General features: G+C 39.4%; 1 protein-coding gene across 1 annotated transcript; it reads right to left on the bottom strand.

Annotated features, from left to right (window-relative positions):
• Positions 1-5,535: 5,535 nt before the first annotated feature.
• Positions 5,536-10,420, bottom strand: tent5ab (terminal nucleotidyltransferase 5Ab). The gene is made up of 4 exons (XM_019074948.2): positions 10,296-10,420; positions 9,931-10,184; positions 9,382-9,785; positions 5,536-8,466 (listed from the first exon to the last, which is right to left on the bottom strand). Exons 3-4 carry the CDS (start codon positions 9,766-9,768, stop codon positions 7,684-7,686), a joined length of 1,170 nt encoding a protein of 389 aa, XP_018930493.1. The 5' UTR covers positions 9,769-9,785; positions 9,931-10,184; positions 10,296-10,420; the 3' UTR covers positions 5,536-7,683.
• Positions 10,421-19,848: the final 9,428 nt, after the last annotated feature.

Here is a 19,848-nt window from a genome sequence, read left to right as displayed (position 1 = left end):
TGAAGCTTCACTTGTCGGGTTCCCATGGTTTAATGGGGTCTATCAAGCTTTTGTGGGAGTTAAGCCAGAGAATATTCTGTTTTACAGTTCCGATATTTATGCTTGTGTGTTTTTACGCTTTCTGCATTAAACTTAATTACCTTATTTGATCATTTTACTAACATTGGCACTTCATTACAAAGCAATCATTTAGATTCCATGGCTGCAGATGCAGAGAACCGTGACTCTCACCTCATCTTTACACAGCTCACTTTTTGGACTGGTGCTATTATGAATGCAGGCTCTATCAAGCTGATGTATACGTGGTCCTATTCCATTTGAGTTCTAGGTAAGATTCGGCTCAATGCTCCACAGGCATCTTTAAAATCCATGTGAACCGGAAGTTGCTGCTACTTTATTTCAGTGTAGTGACGTATTTCCAGCTGAAACGGAATATTGAATAGAGGACATGGTTTCGTTTGCACTCCTGGTCTCTGTCTCTCACTCATAGCATCTAACGGCGGGAGGGGTGTGTTTAAGGATATTCTGCCCAAGCCGTCAAACTGACGTCATCAGAAAAGGAATTCCATTCCAGAGCGGAAGTGTTCATCTTTTGATTAAAGATTACGAAGACAAACAATTTGATTAATCGTTTACATCAAGACAAGCAATGTGCACTAGTAAAGTAAAGTCAATTTTGATTTCATGTAGACCTTAAGTTATAATCAAGGCTTGTTTATTTTGTGCATCTTCTGGTGTTGGTTCATTCTGTTTCCTCATACCTATTGACTTCGGTCTTACTTGGCTGTTGCAGCCTTCACATTCAGGACTATTGTGGCACTTTGCAAAACTCCGCTATGGTGGTCATCAGGTAAGTTTGTCCATTACTGTTTATGAAGTTCGGCCTATCGTGGCCTCCACATATCACAGCCTATCGGGGTCTTCGCTTAACATTGAGTATCTCTTCTTTTTATGGCCATGCTGATCTGGCTCATTTTCTATTTTGGGGGGGGGGATCAGTTCCCTCTGTGGGTTCCGGCAGTTAGATGGCCTTCTATCAAGCATGCACAGGAGTCTAGCCTAAAGAATGTTTATGTATCCGTGTATATGCTCTTAAGTCGCTGCTAGAACCCTAATTCTACCTCTACCATTTAACCTAAACTATTGGTCTCTTTTACTCAATGAGGTGGTTTAGAATTCCGGTAATCCGCCATCAAGCTGCTATGTACATGATATTCCTCATTGGATTTCCATCAAGATCAGACTCTAAACTATTTCACATAATACGCAAGGTACAGTTTAATACTCTTAGCAAACTATCGGTGGCGTTTGCTTCTCCCATGCTCCTCATGTCCAGTCTATCACAGTTTTCCACATACAGCGGCCTATCGTGGTCATCAACACACGAGGCTTTCACATCACATAGTTTATAGAAACGTAAGCAGGCTATCAATGTAATTGCGGCCCGCGGGCCTTCACTTTACATGGCCTATCGAGGCTTCACATTACTCACCCTATAGCGGCCTTTGCTCAATTTGGCCTATTGTGACCTTCAGGTAAGTGACCATTATTGTTTACGTAACTGTCTATTATTGTCCTTCGCAAAATTGGCCTGTGATGGCTTTTTTTCATTACATGAACTACACTGACTGTGTTAAATGGCATAATGTGGCCTGTCATTAGATAGCTCCTACAGTCATTCGTTTGTAAATATGTATGCATTTTGTTAAAAATGTAATGCTGTATGTTTAAGGTACATTAAACATCTACTGGTGGTGGTGTCACACCTATTCATTACATCTACTGTCACCGCCTCTCGTGGCCTTCCTTCACGGCCTATACTCTCTACAGCTCTTGTAGCCTTTCTCTCATGGCCTATCAGGGCCTTTCTCTCTGTGGCTGGTTCAGCTCTATTTGGTCACCTTTAGAAGCTGCGGTCTGTCACCGCTTCTATACACTGGCCACTACTGCTGTTGAACTTGGAGATTAAACATCAGTTATCAAGCTACTGGGAAAAGATGGTCATCCTCCGCATTCGAATCCTACATTAGACCTGAACCACAAACCATCTCAAAGAATATCAAGCTGTCCTCAAGGTAATCTATATGTAATTACTGGTGGTGATACAATACCTATTCATATTACTCCCAACAACCTCTATGGTTTACTGCGGCTTAACTTGGCCTTTCTTTCTGCGGCCTGTCTTTCATGGCCTTCCCCTCTGTTACCAATCTCATGACATTTCCCACTGCGGTCTATTTACATGGCCTTCCTCTCCTTCATTTCATTCTACGGCCTCTTGGCTTTCTCACCATGGCCGATCTGGGCATCTCCATCTGTGGCCTAGCTAGGCTTTTGTCCATGGCTATTGTTGCTTTTCTTTAAGGCCTATCGGGGCTGTTCCATCTTCTGTGGCCCACCAGGGCCGTTCCATCTTCTGTGGCCCGCCGGTGCCGTTCCCACTGTGGCCCACTGGGGCCGTTCCCAGTATGGCCCGCCGGGGCCTTTTCTGTGGCCTAACTCTCAGTATGGCCTATCCGGCCTCTATCACTGTCTGGCCTGTTGTGGCCTCTATCACTGTCCGGCCTGTTGTGGCCTCTATCACTGTCCGGCCTATCGCAGCCCATCTCCTCTACTCTATAAGCTAATACGTAAGCTATAATCTGATACGTTCTTAAATGCTTTTATAATCACTTTAATTGTGACTAATTAAATCTTATCTCTTCTTTTTTCTTTTTGTCCATATGATCTAGGATCTTGTAAGAAGTACTTCGTCTGGTGGGTATTAATCTTCTTCTTTCTTTTGGGGTATGCTCCACCCTGCCTTCGTCTTCAGCAGGATTAGCTGGAATCTACAACATCTGATTCAAGCTACAGATGGGGCGTATACCAAAATAATTCTGTTCTTTGTATTGGTTTTTTAAATAAATATTTTTGGGTTCATCTTCACCTCCTGAGTCTTTCTGGTAGAAATGGAAGCGTCAGCGCAAGTTCTACTAGGAAGACTTAATGCCAGGTCACGTATCACAATTAGATCTAGCCAATCGGCACTCAACACGAAGAATATAAAAGCCCTCTACTCACCCTTCATTGTGTTTGCAGATACTGCTGCGACATTTCCCTCCATCCTCCCCACCACCACTAGGTTGGCCCCATCCATGCAGGGATATGCCCCGCCCTGCCTTCCTCTTCGGCAGGGTTAGCTGGAATCTACAGTTCCGGATTCAAGCTACAGATGGGGCCTACGCCAAAATAATTCTGTTCTTTGTATTGTTTTTTTTTAAATAAATACTTCTGGGTTTATCTTCACCTCCTGAGTCTTCCTGGTAGAACTGGTGCAAAACCATTTCTGTAACCCATTAATCAAACATCTCTGATTTGGCATACACTAGTTTTGCAAGTTAAAAGCCGTTTAACAGTATTTATTGGCCCTTGTAACTCCTACAGATTAATTTGATTTAAATCAATTTATCTGTTGCAATATCACAAAGCAGCTGCTTATTTAGGATGCAGCATTTCATTTTTGTCACAAGGAGGCACTCCAGATTGAACCAAGACAGACAGTGGGACTGTTGGTTTCAATTCTCTCAAAATAGAACATGAAGTACCAGTTGATAGTGTTGGGAGGGATTGCCTAGCACGATGAACTGCATACAAATGGTACAAATGAATAAGTAAAAACCGATCATCAGATTAATTAGCATGTCACATGGTAAACTTGAGGCTAGGTCAGTGGATGAGTTGTCCAAGATTGCAGCTCAGTAGAGGAAGCTTTTGTTTGTTTTGTCTCAAGCCATGAGAAGGAGGTGAACTTGAGAAAGGAAGAACCCCCCCACCCCCCCCCCACCCTGTATCTTCATCTCAACAAAATTTAGAGCACAATGACCCAACAATCTTAATTTGACAGTAAGGGAGGGTGCTCTCAACCAGGAGTATGTGTTACAGTATAATACTCATAAACCCAAACGCTGTAACTACCCTAGACTGTTGAGCACAGGACTATTAAGCATTTAATCAGATTAGGGTAGATGGGTTAATATCCCTCTCATGGAGTGCTAAATATAGCATATTCAAAGTGCCTCTTAACGAGAGGATAACATTAGCCCTGCCCAGCCCTCTTTACGTTACACACCCTCAGACCCAGTTTCTCATCCAGTTGAACCCGGAGCGCAAGCTAAGCCAGCGTACGTATGCCAAAGCAGGAGCTAAACTGTTTAGGCTCCTATTAACAAAGGAGTCAGCTAAGTTAGCTCCCTTTGCCTCATAGATAAGGTAACACTCAACACCTTTTGCTCAGTGTATATATATATAAATATATATATATTGACAAATGACTCATCCTCAGTCTTTATGGGCAAGAATGTTATTTTTCTTCATAAAAGTGCAGAATTTTATCTTCCAACATAAACAGAGGGAATATTAATACTTTGTCTTTGTCTATCTCCCAGAATCCCTTTTAAATTCCAATTCATTTTTGAATTGAAGTAGTAAACAAGATGCTGATTTTCAATTTGAATTTGAATGTAAAAAGGTATAAATAAAATGCAAAAGACTTTTATATATAAGCTTATCAATGCAAAGTTTGTTGACTTCACAGTCACATTTGAAAGATTTGAAAAAAGTTTGAAATGTCACCTATCGAAATATGTATTTTATTACATTTTTAAATTTCATCATATGTTACCATTTAACTTTTGTGCACCAGGGTGAAAGAACATTTCCCACAATGCATTGCCTATGTTGACTTTCTTAGAATTATAGTTCAGTAAATTCCTCTTTTTTCCATTTTATTTCAACTTCTCATGTGGTCTAGCCAACTCGATTCAAATTCTCAGAATGTTTAACTCTAAATTTTGCAAAACTCTGTGCAAGACCAGGAGAATATCAGCAAACCAACTTAGGCTGGTTTAATTTTTCCACTATTAGGGCTCCTAGTGGAAATATGGACAGTGGAAGGAAGATGAAAAGACAATGTGTGTGACTCAACCTTTAGATAGTAGCACAAATCAAAAGGTACCAAATCTACATATTTGATTTTTTTTTACCCAAGTGAAGTGTGCTATAGCAGCAAGTCCTAATGAGAAAGTAAATGAGGAAGAGTTTGTGACAGCTTGAGTGATATCCTGTCTACGGCAACATGACGTGGGCTGCAATATATCTGCTTGCACTGTGTGTTGCTTAGCTAACAGTTACAGATCTGTTGAGAGACGTACTGTTGCCAAAGTACATTAAACAAGTAAGATTATATGTAGGAATCATTAAACAGATAGATTTTTGATAGTTTCCTGATGAAAGAACCATCTTATACGGGCATTTATGTCTGGCTTGTTCATGCTAGTAAGTGCTAGTGTTCATCTAGCATACTTTTAACCAGCAAAACCATCCAAAACACTGCAAATGCTGGTCTTCTCAGCAGGTCATGAATTTCATGCTCTGCATTGGTTTTGTTAAAACCACACAACAGGAAGAGATAATCTATAGACAAACCACACGAGATCAGGGTTAAACAGTGGCTTGTGTGACGTTTTATTGATAACAAACATCACTGAGCCAATGTAACTTTTAAAATCACCATTTAATGAGTCATTCATGTTTGCAAATACATGACACATTGCAATATTGACATCACATCTGAATTCACATACAAGTTTAATTTAGAAGTTAAAACACACATAGACTGAGACATTCACACTTGTGTGGGCACCCAAATGCAATGACTCGAAATGAAATTTACACCAACGTTTGTGGAGAATTTGCTGCACTAATGCTTGGTCGGGTCTTTCGACTCATAAAACACAACAGTACTTTTCACAGCATTAGAGTAAAGTCCTAACCAAGACCTTAGCACAAAACATCACAATGTACAAAAATAGTAGAATCAGTAGAAAAATAAGAGATATGATTATATGTGAGTGATGTATATGATCAGTTAGGGCGAATTTATCTATAAAAACATATGACATTATCAAGCCCTGTCCCAACTTGCTGTCCTGTAGATGTGTGGCAACCATCGTATGCATGTAACCATAGAATTTCCATTTTTATATTTCTGAAGGGTGCTCCTGAGTGCCCTTAATGCCCCCCACCCCCCGCCCCTTTTGCTCAGTATGCACCTTTGGACTACTACCGGACAGTCTATGCAGCATTGCAACACCAGGGTGTAGAATCGGCTGAGGACCGTAAGGGCTTAGGGTATCATTTGGGACAGGGCCTTAACATACGCCATTTCAGGCATGTGACCATAAGGTGTCCCATTTTTGTTTCTGAAAGGTGCTCCTGAGTGCCCCTCATGCCCTCCTTTTGCCCAGTCCACACCTTTGGACTACCACTTGACAGACTATGCAGTATTGCGTCACCAAAGTGTGTAATTGGTAACACTGGGGACAGGGCTTTAACTTATGTCAGAGCACTCAGATTCAGACTCTATGGAATCATTCAACTGGGGTATTGTGTTGCATTAAGTTCCAACAGCATGTAGATGCTTTTACATCAAGTATTGTTGCTTCACAATCTTGAGGAATCTCAAGAATATCTTTGGTATATGTTCTGCTTCCCTTAAACGAGCTTCTGCCTCTTACTGCTATGTATCTGCTGGTCTTAATCCCCCAGGTTATGCAGGTCAGATGTGTCAAAAGTATAATCTCTGGATTTGGTGGCCGTGTGATAATTAGGCCTCAAGAAAGACACCAGGTAACCTGGATTACAACAATTTGGATTTAAACAACTTTCATTACTTCTCTTCCTGTTCGGCCTCGAACTGTTTTACTTCTCTGCCTTAGATGTAATGGCATTGCCCTGGACATTTTAATCTGAGCTAAGCCAGCACTGAGCCAACAGTACATTGAGGTCAGTTTAGATTAAACAAAAAGCTGTGCAAAACTCATATGTACAGTCTTACACACAGGTATACCAATCTTGCCAGTGCCTCGGATGGAAAAAGCTTCTTATGCAACACTCTCATATAGGCCCCTAAATTAATACATTATAAGAAATAGGTCTTACAACTATCAGTTGGACGTGACCTTTAAAACTCGTCATCCATTTGCATTATTGTACACTACCTTCATTCATATGTGACTCCAAAATGATGTCTTGACTAACATACTTTGGGGTCATTCGCAGAGTGACTTAATTTTATTATTTATTTATTTTTTTAAGTTTAAGGCACTTAACTGATAATCTGATTTTGGGTATCTGGTATCTATGAGAATATCCTTGGCTTGAGAACAGTGTCCATTGATTTCAGTCTGATAGCATGAGTAGTGAGCATCAAAATTTCTCTTGCTGATCTATCTGCCCTTTCAACACAATATGCAGGACATCTTTGATTTTTCAAGTATGTCTATCACACACATATGTACACAAACACAAAGATAGTCACTTTTGTGTCTGTATTACTCTCATAGAGTTTCCATGGTGTTTCCTCTTAGCCAGTGTTGTGCTTCTGTAGGCCTGGCACATAGCCATGGAAAGCCTAGGTAGAACATGCTGCCCGATGGGAACGAATCCAAGTTACCTCACTCTCCCTCCCTTTTTTTCATCTGGCGTGCTTGTAGCTTCTCTTTGCAGTGAGCTGGCAGCAACCAGTTGGGAATCTTGGGTTTTCCTCACATTGTAGAGCACACAAATACAGACTTGTCAACTGGTCTCATTGGGCGAGTGCTCTAATTAGACATGTTGGACAAAATGTGAGTTAACAGTTAGTCAGTTGCAGGGCAACCATGGTGAGAATGTGTGGGAGGGCTGGCAGGCATAGACTGGCTGCACCTGAGCAATGTAGTAATTGCTAAAGTTGCCATCTGCAATGTACGGTGCAGGCTGGTAATAGCAAGTGACGTTAGCCACATTGGGAATTACATTCTGCTCTGCCAGAACACGTACCGCCAACATGGTGATGAGGCTCAGAATCTGTCGCCGTTCGTGTCCCATCAAGCATACTGTACTTTCATTGACGACACTATACAGGGTGGTCAGGTACTCGTACTTCCGGTCCTCTAATCCCACAAAGTGATTCTGCAGATATGACTCTAGCTTGCGCCTTTGTTCTGCCACATCTGAGAAGTCGATGAAGAACCGGGAACACATATAGCGTTCGAGAAGCTTCATCTCAGCTTCCGAAGCCGCTCGGAAACCTCGCACCAACAGGTGGCAGTACTTCAGCAAGCCGCCACCCCGAATCTCTTCTGGATTTCGAGTGCAGATCAGTTTCCGTTGCAGATGGTCCAAGGCTACGTTGAAGTCTCCGTAAACACTCTCTCCCACAATGGAGGGGTGGAATGTCTCAGCCATGGGGTTTTCAGAGCACTTGTAGAAGAGGAGGAGTGAGTCCAGACGGATCTGAAAAGAGTCAACGCTAAACTCAAACTGGCGCCGCAGGGAATCCACAAATTTCAGTTCGACGTTCTTCCCTCTGTTGTTGGAGAGGGAGATTAGACTCCAGCGGTCTGAATCATTACAAACTTTCACCATCTTCTGCACGTAAGCCTCCTGAAGAAAGAAAAAAAAAGGTTTGGAGGAGGACAATGTGAGCGTGAAGATTTGTTCAATTAAATTTGTTCAAATACATTAACAGATGGAGATGCACAAAAGGGTACATGGGTGCAATGTGAAATGTTTCAGCAGACAAATAAATAATTATTAAAAATCATTCCCCTCTGCATTTTTTAAATGTGTGCAAGAAAACAGCATACTGTGAATAGCAGAGGACTACAGCAGCTAATTTTGTCATTGTAAAGTCACTTTGCATATCCAGTAAAGGCATTCCATTGCATGGCTATTGCTTTAAATTATATCAGCATGATTTGCATACATGAAAAGGCTGTCTGCCTTTGCATACACTGAGTAAAGAGAGGAGAAAACGGATCCCTCATAAATTGGTTTAGAGAAATCCTCTTTGTAGTAGAAACCAGCATTTTTACTACCAGTGTCCTTATCTCATTGCAGCTTAAATCTAATATACACTCTCTCGGACATGTCTAGGTCCAGGCAGTGTCAAATTATAGCATGTCGTGCACTTCCCCTTTATTTAACACATTAAACATATGGAATTATATCAGTTACTAAGTAGTCATTTAGCTGAATCTCTCTTATCCAAAGTGACAGTACACTTAAATTAAAGACAGTCCTGATGGAGTAACCTGGGGTTAAGTGCTGTGCTGGAGGGTGATGAATCAACTCCCTGCAAGGTTTGAATCCACAACTTTTCAATTACTAGACAGTTTAGCTACCTTGCTTAAAAACATCTTAAACCAGACTACGTAGCTTTGCTGAACTTTTTAGCTGGTCTCCCAGCTGTAAAGTGCCCAAAGCCCCATGTAAAAAAAATAAAAAAATAAAAATAAAAACACAGCAAAAGACCCGTTTTACCACAGTTAAAACAAATAAAAGTCACTTAATGCTTACCTTTAATGTAACTGGTGTGATTTTCTCTTTATTCACAGCTTCGGGCAGGAAATCCAGGAGGGAGTCGAGAACGATATCTTTGACGGTCTGAAACTCCATTTCTCCTTTCAGATCCGCGCAAAATATGAGGTCCAGGTCCTTGTAGCCCAAACCGCTGTCCTCGTGGAGGACGTGACTGGCCGCGGAACCGTTCAGCCGGACCTCCCGGACGTGAATCTTGCGCTCTTCCATGCGACACCGCACGACTTTGACGATATCCCGAGGTTTCATCTCCAAAGTGGGGAAGTTCCATTTGCCGTGAATGGGGATGGATTCGGTGAGGATGACATCCAGGCGCTTTACCTGCTCCCAGTTCAGCACGCTCAAACTGCTTAGATTCTCTTCCATGGCGAGTGATAACAGATCTGTTTGTTATATAGTCCTACAATTAGGTCTCTTTGGCGTATGTAAATGTTACAATAATTCAAGAAAAAGTGTTTTTCAGTCGGGCGAGTTAATATGCACGTCTATCATTCGGGTTGCATGCAGCACGCCGCCGCTGCGCCTAACCTCTGTGCGTAAAAGCTCTCCAGATGTCCCGTTTGCGCCTTTGCGCACTGTTCGTGGCGAGGGCGGTGAGCGTGGGTTCTCACGGCTCTCGGGGGGTGGCCGTGATGATCAAAATGATTGCTGCATGATTGCGATGAGTTTTCGACTCCGACAATAAAGGGCACGCCTTTCCAGAAACACGAATGTCAAATAGCAGAAGACCCCGTCCCTAAAGCAAAAGCTGGAAGCTTTGAGTCTTTACATGTTGTTTTATTCTGTAAAAACAAATATATAAATAGTCAACCAATAATGTGCAAACCCTGTTAAATTACGCACGGAAAGAATTTAGATGTGCATAATCAATAATATGTAAATTGAAGACCCACCTGTATGATCACATTGTCAGCTGTTACTCTGTGTAAAGTGCTTTCTGCTCATGTCATCTCGGTTGCACACAGTGAGGACGCATAGAGATTAACCCGTAAACTAAAGCAGGAGTTACGGAGAATTTGAGTGACAGTTGCGCGCACCAATCCAGACACGCGCTCCTCATCTAAGATAATATTATACACAGTTATACCCACGTACGACCTGTTAAACGCAGTACAGGAACATTTATAATAAGCAAAAGTAAAGCTTGATAATTTATTTTTTCGTGTGTTGAGTATTTATTATGTTTCTATGTTGCGAGCAAACAACTGTACTGATATATGTCTAAAAAATCAACTTGATATATGAGTCAAAAATGGCAAAAATTCTAAAGGTAATCAGCGTGAAGGTCTACATGACATGCATAATAAATGAATCAATTAAAACTAACTAGTAATACATCCTTTCTGCCTTTTATTGACAACACTGAATGTCAATACTGCCCTCTAGAGAAAGACATCATGCTTGGAAGTCGAATTTTACCTTTATACAGGTGAGTAATAAGGTTTCAGTCTCTGAAGCACATTTAACAAGAAAGAAAAATAAAACCATGCTATATTTCAAGGAAAAATTTACAGAAAAATGTGCCCTAGGTTAGCTACTAAATATCTGACATCCCAAGTGGATGTTCTCAAAAAGAAAATGCTTCATAAAGACCGTGATGTCTTTATTCGCTTCTATAAGTGCTGCAGGTTTTATTTTAGTGTTTGGATTGTGTGGTAGGGTTAGTCTGTAGTAATTGTAATTAGCTTAATTTAAGGGTAAAGGAAGTCCCTGTTTGGATGGCTACACAAACCTGTGTTTGTGAGAGAGTGAGGCAGACGTGTGTGAAATTATGTGTGTGTCTGTGTAAGACTAGTTGGTAACTGTGTGTGTAAAAATGACTGACCGTAATGTCAGGTCAGGCTAGATGTCACCCAGAATCTATCAGGGGGAGCGGACATGCGTCACAGCGGTAACAGCCAATAAAGTAGGATTATTCTAGATTACCCCCTACACCATGACTCTTGGACGCACTTCTGAATGTTTGAGTGTGTGTGTGTTTGAAAGAGGAAAAGGAGACAAAATGTGTGTTTTGTGTTTATTTGGAATGTGTGAATTTTGTGTTTATTGGAAATGCATGGATGGGTTGCAAGGTTAAAAAAAAATAAAAATAAAAAAAAACTCAAGAACACACTTCTTGGACTTTTTTATTGTTATGACATTATTCATTAAATTATTTACTTTTTAGATAAAGCATTTATATAGAATGATAGAAATAATATAAAAAAGCTTTATTGTCATGAAATGCAATGCAAAAAGACTTAATAGTCCTTGAATATGCTTTGTTTTCTTTTGGCAAACTTTTTTTTTTTATCTTTGGGTGAACTGTGACATTAGCTGTTGGCATGTGATGTTGTTGAATGAGTCTTTAGGAATCTGACATTCCTCAGCGTCAGCTGAAGCAGTCAGGAGTTTCCTGTCTCTCTCTCCATACACTCACCCAGAGTCATAAAATTTATCACCCTGTTTTTGTTTTAAATGCCCATATGCTTTCTCTTTAGCTCACACTAAAATATATGTTACGAAAATAGACATGTGAGAGCCTACTACATTAAAGTGTCTGTCTCTCGAACTCTTTCTTTTCAGGTAAGAGGTAAAACGGAGACTTATATTTGACTGCTGTAATGAGATCAGATGAACTTTTAGCCAATCCACCACCCCAGCTATACCAGTGAGAGAGTTACATGCTTTTTCTCTTTCTCTCTTTCTAACCCTGACCACTAACACCCTGTCAGCCAGGCTGGGTTTTAAAAAAACACCATACTCACTGAATCATCATGCACAACCATAAACCATGAACCATACAATACATTTGTATTTCAATATTTGTGGTGTCATTGTCACTGAATGAACAAATGCAGCATGCAACCTGTTTAAGATTTATTAGGGGGAGACGGAGGTGGACTTAGGAGGAGGACAAAGGAGTGGATGAGGGATGTTGAAAGGGGATGGCAAAGTCAGGTGTTTTGAGTTTGAGCTCCATCAAGTTAATTCTTTATCATCTATTTTTTATCTTAAAATCAAATTTTATGCACCATCATTTTCGTTTCTATTATGTGTGAATATATCCCCTCTTATTCTACAACAAAAACAATCAAGAGCGGCATGTTATCACAAGTTTTATTCTGATTTCCCGAGTCCGTTAATAGTTTATAGACTATTAGCATCACCAGCATGGTTGCTGATAATCTCGCTTACATGGCTAATACTCTATTCACATACATTATCATTGTTTTACTCACAGTAACTTGCTTAATGGCGGATGTGTGTCTACCTTTGAGTGTAGGTGAGGTCACGTTCAAGCTGCATTCGGTGCAGCTCAAACAGGAGGCCGTGGAGAAGCATATTTGCGACCTGGTGGAGAAGCAGACCCAGCTGAGAGAGTGGAGAGCTGCTCTGGAATCATTCCAGGCTGACACTCACAAGTCTGGGGTAAGTATACAGCGTGCTGCTAATGCTCCCACCACCTTTACTCCGTGTGTTTCTCTGCACCGGCCTCATGCACCCAGGACACAATCTTCCCAGATGTCCTTCACTCTGACGCCGGGACATCACAGACCCTGGGTGCACCTGCAGCGGAAGACGTGAGACAGGCCCCAGGCAATGACCTCTCCCCCTCCGCCGCCTCCGGTCTTCGAGATCTCCACCTGGAACCGCTACTCTCCCCTCCACGAGACGGAATGTGATGCTGTGATCGTCGGAGACTCCATCGTCCGGCACGTCTTTGCTACCCTAGCTAAAGTGCACATCCACTCTTTCCTGGTGCTCATGTTCTCTATGTTTCTGCGCAGATACCCGCAGTCCTGAAGGGCGACAAGAGTCCTGGAGTGGTCTTGCTTCAGGCGGACGTCAACGAGACCAAGCTGTGGCAGACAGAGACACTAAAGAGGGACTTCAGGAACCTAATTGAGACGACGATCACTCTGTTAGGACCGTTTCCCACATATCAACGAGGACACGAAAGGTTCAGTAGACTGATTGCTTTAAATGAGTGGTTACTGCCATGGTGTAGAAGAACAGAAACTGCTCTTTGTTAATAATTGGAATCTTTTCTGGGAGCGACCTAGGCTTTTTTGCATTGATGGCCTGCACCCCAGCAAAGTCGGGGCGGAACTCCTCTCGGACAACATCTCCAGGATGCTTTAAAGTTTGGGCTCCTAAACATTAGGTCATTCGCACCCAAAGCAGTTATTGTAAATAAAATGATCACAGATAATAATGTACTCTCCTTGAAGGAAACCTGGGTCAAACCAAATTATTATATTGGTTTAAATGAGTCTACTCCACCAAGCTACTGTAATAAGCATGAGCCCTGTCAGATCCCTGGTAGCTAAAATGGTTTGCCCCAATAATGGCCTAGATCCGGTAGGCTGGAAGAAATAACCTGGCCCTGCATGGACATGGGATGAATGACGCCCCAGAATCGGCCCAAATACACTGGCCCGAGTCCGGCTACCAAAACTGCCAACATTGGGCCACAATCACACTGACAATATTTGAAACTTACATATTTGAGGAAAATTCATTGCTTGTCAGCGCCACCTAGCCTGAAGGCATGAATTAGCAGAAGGTGATCAATCAGCTCACACGTTGGCAATTCACATCACATTTTTGCATCGCGATCAGTGTGAAATCTGAATCAAATGATCGGGAATCCACTACGAAAACCAAATGATTTGCAACACGTGCTCTGAAGTTCCGATCTAAATCAAATTTTGTGATCCGCACTCTGAACTTCCAATCTGAATCAAAAGATTTGCAAACTTGCTCCAAAGGTACGATCTAAATCAAATGATTCACGATACATGCTTCTAATGATTTGCAACATGCACTCCAAATCTTGATCTAAATCAAATGATTCATGACATGTGTCATGTTCCAATCTCAGTTATGATTCACGAACCTGCTCTTTTCTGACATAAATTAAATGATTTGCGAAACAAGCTTTGAAGGCCCTGATCTGAATCAAATTATTCACGATATGGGATCCGATTCAAGTACTTTAAAACACCGAATCATTTTGCGATACAATGGTTTTACTGATTCTGAGTTTTAAAAAATTAATTTCACCCACCATTATGTGCTTTTTAAAATCTTTACAAGCGTTGTCAAAATTCAAAGATGGCTCTATTTATCTGACTTTTGCTAGTGGATAGCTTGAAATTAATAATCAAACTCAATAATTTGACTCAGTTGCATCGGTTTGTCTGTTCCTTCGCTTTTTGTGCCTTTAGCCATGTTTATACGACAAAGTCAGTAACTACTGCTGGCTTAGCTCAATGTTTTATGACATTAACTGAAATAAGTGAAAAAAAGTGGTTTACAAATAAAATATATTTCCATTCTGAAGATAACTGCTTTCCATGTCGAAACATACAACACAAATCTATGAACATATTCAGGTGAGGTAACCGGTTTAGTTTTAATTATTAATAGTAATAAATATTGATATTGAGCTGAGAATACATGATAGATGGAAACACTGTACATTATGATCGAGTTTGTAGCTTAATTCACTATATTTTAAATAGTTTGACCACTGCAATCCAGTTGTTGACAGTTCAACATAAAATAAGTTGAAAGCATCCATTAATCTCATACCACTGAAGTGAATGTTAAGTTTATCAGTATATATTGTAATAAATATATGAGGAATGATTGTTGTATCTGATTGTATAAGTCTATATAGAGTGATAGTCAATGTAAAAAGAGCAAATGGGAGGAGTTGAACACACGAAGCACCACTAACACATTAAATTTACGATGTTTTTCTGATTTCTGTCCCTATCAGTTTGACATCTTCCATAGCTTGTTTTGTTTGTTCATGATGCTAACCTCAGTGCGTACATGACTGGTTTGTGGTTAGCTGTAGCTTGAAGTGTACGTGCTGTGTTTTCCTGCGTCTGTGTGAAGTGGGAGTAAAATGTGGTAAAATAAAAAAGAGGTGTGACATTATAACATAAAATAAATGCTTTACTTCTGATGTCAGCTCTTTATAGATCAGAAATAAAACAAAGAGTTTTACCTTGTTTTTGGAAAGTTTTTGAAATGACAGACATACAGTATTATTCATAAAGAGACCTGTGCCTGAGTATTGCGTTATTTATTTATTTATTCATTATATTTTTTTATGTAGACAGGCATGCAACCTGCAGCTGCTTTGACCTCTTTGGCCTACATCCTGCATGGGCTGATCCCGCAGTAATACATCAGTTTTTCTTCCAAGGAACTGCCTCAAAACAAGACTTAAACAACCAGGCAAGATAAACATATATGAAGCTGAAGTTTGTTATTGCATCACATTTTATGAAGAATTATGTACAACATACGTGTTTAAACTTGAAAATATGCAGTTATTACTGTACCTCACAGACCCTTTTGTTGGTGTAATTTCCTGTAGCCAGGTAATTAAGTCATGTTAAATAATATTTCTGATAAAAATCAAAAATCAAACTAACAAGCACTTTTTTTTGGATACTGGCAAAAAAAAAAAAAAAAAAAAAATATTTTTTTGAAAGAGAGTTGTGTTTGTTTATTTTCTGTTTATTTATTTATTTATTTATTTATTGTTTATTGCCTTTATTATTCAAATTTAAATTTTAAATAAATTATAAATAACAAAACCATTCATTTCTCTCTCTCTCTCTCTCTCTCTCTCTCTACTCTCTGAAACTCTCTCTCTCTCTCTGCTCATCTCTCTCTCTCTCTCTCTCTCTCTCTCTCTCTCTCTCTCTCTCTCTATATGTATGTATTCAGATGCCTCTAAGTACTGTTTGAATTTTTTTTCTAAATTGAGCAGTTTTTTCAGGCTCCTGAGTGTAAGTTCTATGATAAGAGTGTAGATTCTCCTATGTGTAGATTTATATGATGTCCAGTAATGTCCAGTAATACACACACACACACACACACACACACACAATAGATTTTTACAATAAACTGCACAGGCCAAACCACATGCTTATTAAAAAAGCAATCATTTTATATAATTTGTTTAGTGTTGTTTGAGTTGTTTCTTTATCCTACATATCCATAACTAAATGGTTAGTAGCAATTATTTTAATTTATTTTTATTTTTTGCCTGCAACTGGTTTTTTAACTATGGCTAAAAGTGAATTACCAGTGGTTCTTCAGTTCTTCTTCTTCTTAATTATTATTGAATTATGAATTATTATTGAACATTTCAATGAGGTAGTGCTGTTCTGATACTATTGTCTGCATGTTGTGGAATATGGATTGACCCCAGCAGAAGAGTGGTTGCTTAGAGCAACATGAAGAGGAAGTTCAATGCCTTGCCAGTTCTGCTGAAATAGCATGTTCTCACTAGATTCTGTTTCCTGGTGGTGTGTGGTTTCACACTCACACATAAACACACACTCATGCTCTCTCTCTCTCGCACAAAACACATTGATAACTCATTCCAGATGCGAGTTCTTTACAGAATTGTGTATTTGTGGCTGTGGCCTATTTATTTGTATATTTGTAACAAAATCTTCATATACTCTTCTCACGGACATGTGCATTGTACACATATATTTTAACTTATTTTATTTTACTACTAGTTTGTAAGAAGAACCACTCTGCGGAATGCACCTGCCCCCTATTGGAAAGACTGCAAAATACATTTAGGAGAAGTATGTTGACTGCAACAAACCTATGTGGAGGTAGTATAGCAAGGCACGTACAAATTCATTGTTTGCATAACATTCAAAATTGCAACTCAATTTTGGTTGAAAAAATAAAAGTAGAATCTTAATGAACAGTTGATGGTTAATGAATTCATAAATGTCTGAGAGAGAGAGAGAGAGATTCCCAAGAATTTTGTAGCTATGTGAAGAAATGAAAACTGTGGTCATTTAATTTTTATTTGCATATATCTAAAGCTCATCTGAATTTGGTTTTAGATTATTTGCCATGATGTCTGAACCAGTTGTCTTTATACAGTAATGTTGACATTGTTTTTCTCGTGGTGAAACAGTGAGACAGCAGACTGCGGTTTCTCTCACAACCTTGAGATCAATCAATTTGAACTGATGGTTCAGCTGCTCATTAGAGCCCCCTTATGGCCACTGCTGATATTGCATCTACTCAGACAACAGACCTACTTGTTCCCTCTCAATTCCAGACCTCGCGACTCCCCGCTCTGCATATTTTGCATGTCTCTCTTATTCAACACACTTGATTCAGATAACCAGCTCGTTAGAAGAGAGCTCCATGCATGAACTGTGTTCCATTTGACAGGGCCCTACACAGTGTTCATTACTCCCTATTCCCCAGTTGTCTTCACTTCGGAACATTCATTCATGGATTTGTGTTACAGCACTGCCTGCAGCTTCCTCACACAGTGACGAAACGTACTAGAGAAGTGTGAAGTGTGACATACCTCTATAAATAATTACAATTTAAATTAATCTCAAAGACTTTACAGTTTTTTTTTTCCAACTGCTTACACGTTTTCAAAGTCTTGCCTCTTAAAAAAAAAAAAAAAAAAACATTACACACAAATTGCACACACAAAATGCAAAATGCCTCACATCTCTTGCAGAATGAAGCACTGCATTCAAATATCACAAAAACATCTCAAAAGCAAACATTTGTCTTATGTTACCTTTTCCATAATATTATATTTTTGTATATATCACACACAGTTATTCAAAACCTAAAGCTCTTCTTTCATGGCCTCCTATGTACATTTCTGTACAAGATTGAAATTACTTGGCACAGGGATGTTGAAAAATTCACGGTAAACACTTTTTTTACTATAAACATTTGTGGTTGTGAATGCAGTTTTACACAGTATGAAAGATAAGAAATACATCATCCGTGTGTATATGTGTATTCATAGGCTTATTATAAAACCATGATTGTTTGGTGTTAAGTAAAGCAATGAGTGTTTGCGCATGTGAGGAGTTAGTGTGAGGCACTGATGAATTAGTGTGCCATTTTGATTGGTTGTGTTTGAAAAAGGAACTCAATATACTTCCTGTTCGATTTTTGTGTGTTATGTTTTCCAAAAGGTGCTTTATGAAATTAGTGTATGGATTGGTGTGTGGTTCTGCTGTTTGAGTGTCAGGTTTCAGAAATTGTGTGACAAGTAAAGATTTAGTGATTAAGCAGTTGAAAAAACTGTAATGCCCTTTGAATGGATCATATTTGCTCCTTTTGAACTGGAATCATGATAGAATATCCTGTGAGGTCCACTTTGCAGGACACATAAGGTGAAATAGAACAAACGTCTGAAGTGATAAGAGATACATGCAAAAGGCGAGGACTGGAATTTAGAACCACTGCTCTAAAAATCACAATTTGCAAATTCTACTATTAAAAACTTCCTTACTTAATGCATGCACGTACAGCACTTATGAACAGATGAACAGCAAATTAAGTAATAAGTTCCACCGTTTACAACTAAATATAATTTTTTCCCTTGATAACTGGTGATGTCAATACTACAATACTACATGTGTGTGTGTGTGTGTGTGTGTGTATAATTTTATTTTATTTTATTTTTTTGTGAGAATAATCAAGAATTTTGGTGTGTCCCTATCTGATTTGTACTGTCAGTATATATGAGACACTTTACTGACCTAATTAGTGCCATTAGTATTCAAACTGAATCATTTACTGAGAAAGTCATTTAATCTGTAATTCTCATTCCCGTCCAAACTGTAACAACATAATTTTCTTATATCCTGCCTAAGCTTTAAAGAGTGAGAACCACCCAAAGGAGGAGACACAAATGAGCAACAAATGAGCTTGCATGTCCATTAAGTTTGCTTTCTAGCAATGCATAAATTCATTCACCCCAAAATTAAAATACTGCCATACTGATTCTGTGACTTAGTTTCTTGTGGGTGAACTTTCCCTAACTATCAAAAACTATCAAACTGAGCATGTAGTTTTGGCTATAATGCAAAATTAGGGCTTTGACACAAAGACTACAGTCAAGTTGTATGGAAAGCATAGTGATCTGATCTGATAATTCATTACTTCATTCACTGGGAAAAATTTACATTAAATGTTCCCTGCTGGTGCAATGACCTGCCCAACTCAATCCAAGCAGCTGAGACCATAGCCATCTTTAAGAATCGGCTAAAAACACATTTCTTCCATCTTTATTTGACCCTTTTGCACTCTGTATTCTAATTCTATTCTTAAAAAAAAAAAAAAAAAAAACTTGCCCTTTTTGGACTTGCACTCTGTTCATTTACTAACTGCTTGTTTTCTTTTTTTTTAAAAAACTGGCTTGGTCCATTCTTTTTCTATTCTATCTGTTTTCTTTTTATTTATTATATAATTTTAAAAAAAAAACCTTGCTATGTGTACTGCATTAAGCTAACTGATACTTTTCATAGCACTTACATATCATTGGTCTTTTGTTTATTTTGATTGCTTCCACTGTCCTCATTTGTAAGTGGCTTTGGGTAAATGCATCTGCTAAATGTCTATATGTAAATGCAATGTAAATGT

This window comes from Cyprinus carpio, chromosome B23, assembly GCF_018340385.1.
Source record: "Cyprinus carpio isolate SPL01 chromosome B23, ASM1834038v1, whole genome shotgun sequence".
Taxonomy (NCBI): Eukaryota; Metazoa; Chordata; class Actinopteri; order Cypriniformes; family Cyprinidae; genus Cyprinus; species Cyprinus carpio.
The sequence above is the reverse complement of the archived record's forward strand: the minus strand, read 5'-3'. Positions and strand labels throughout refer to the sequence as shown.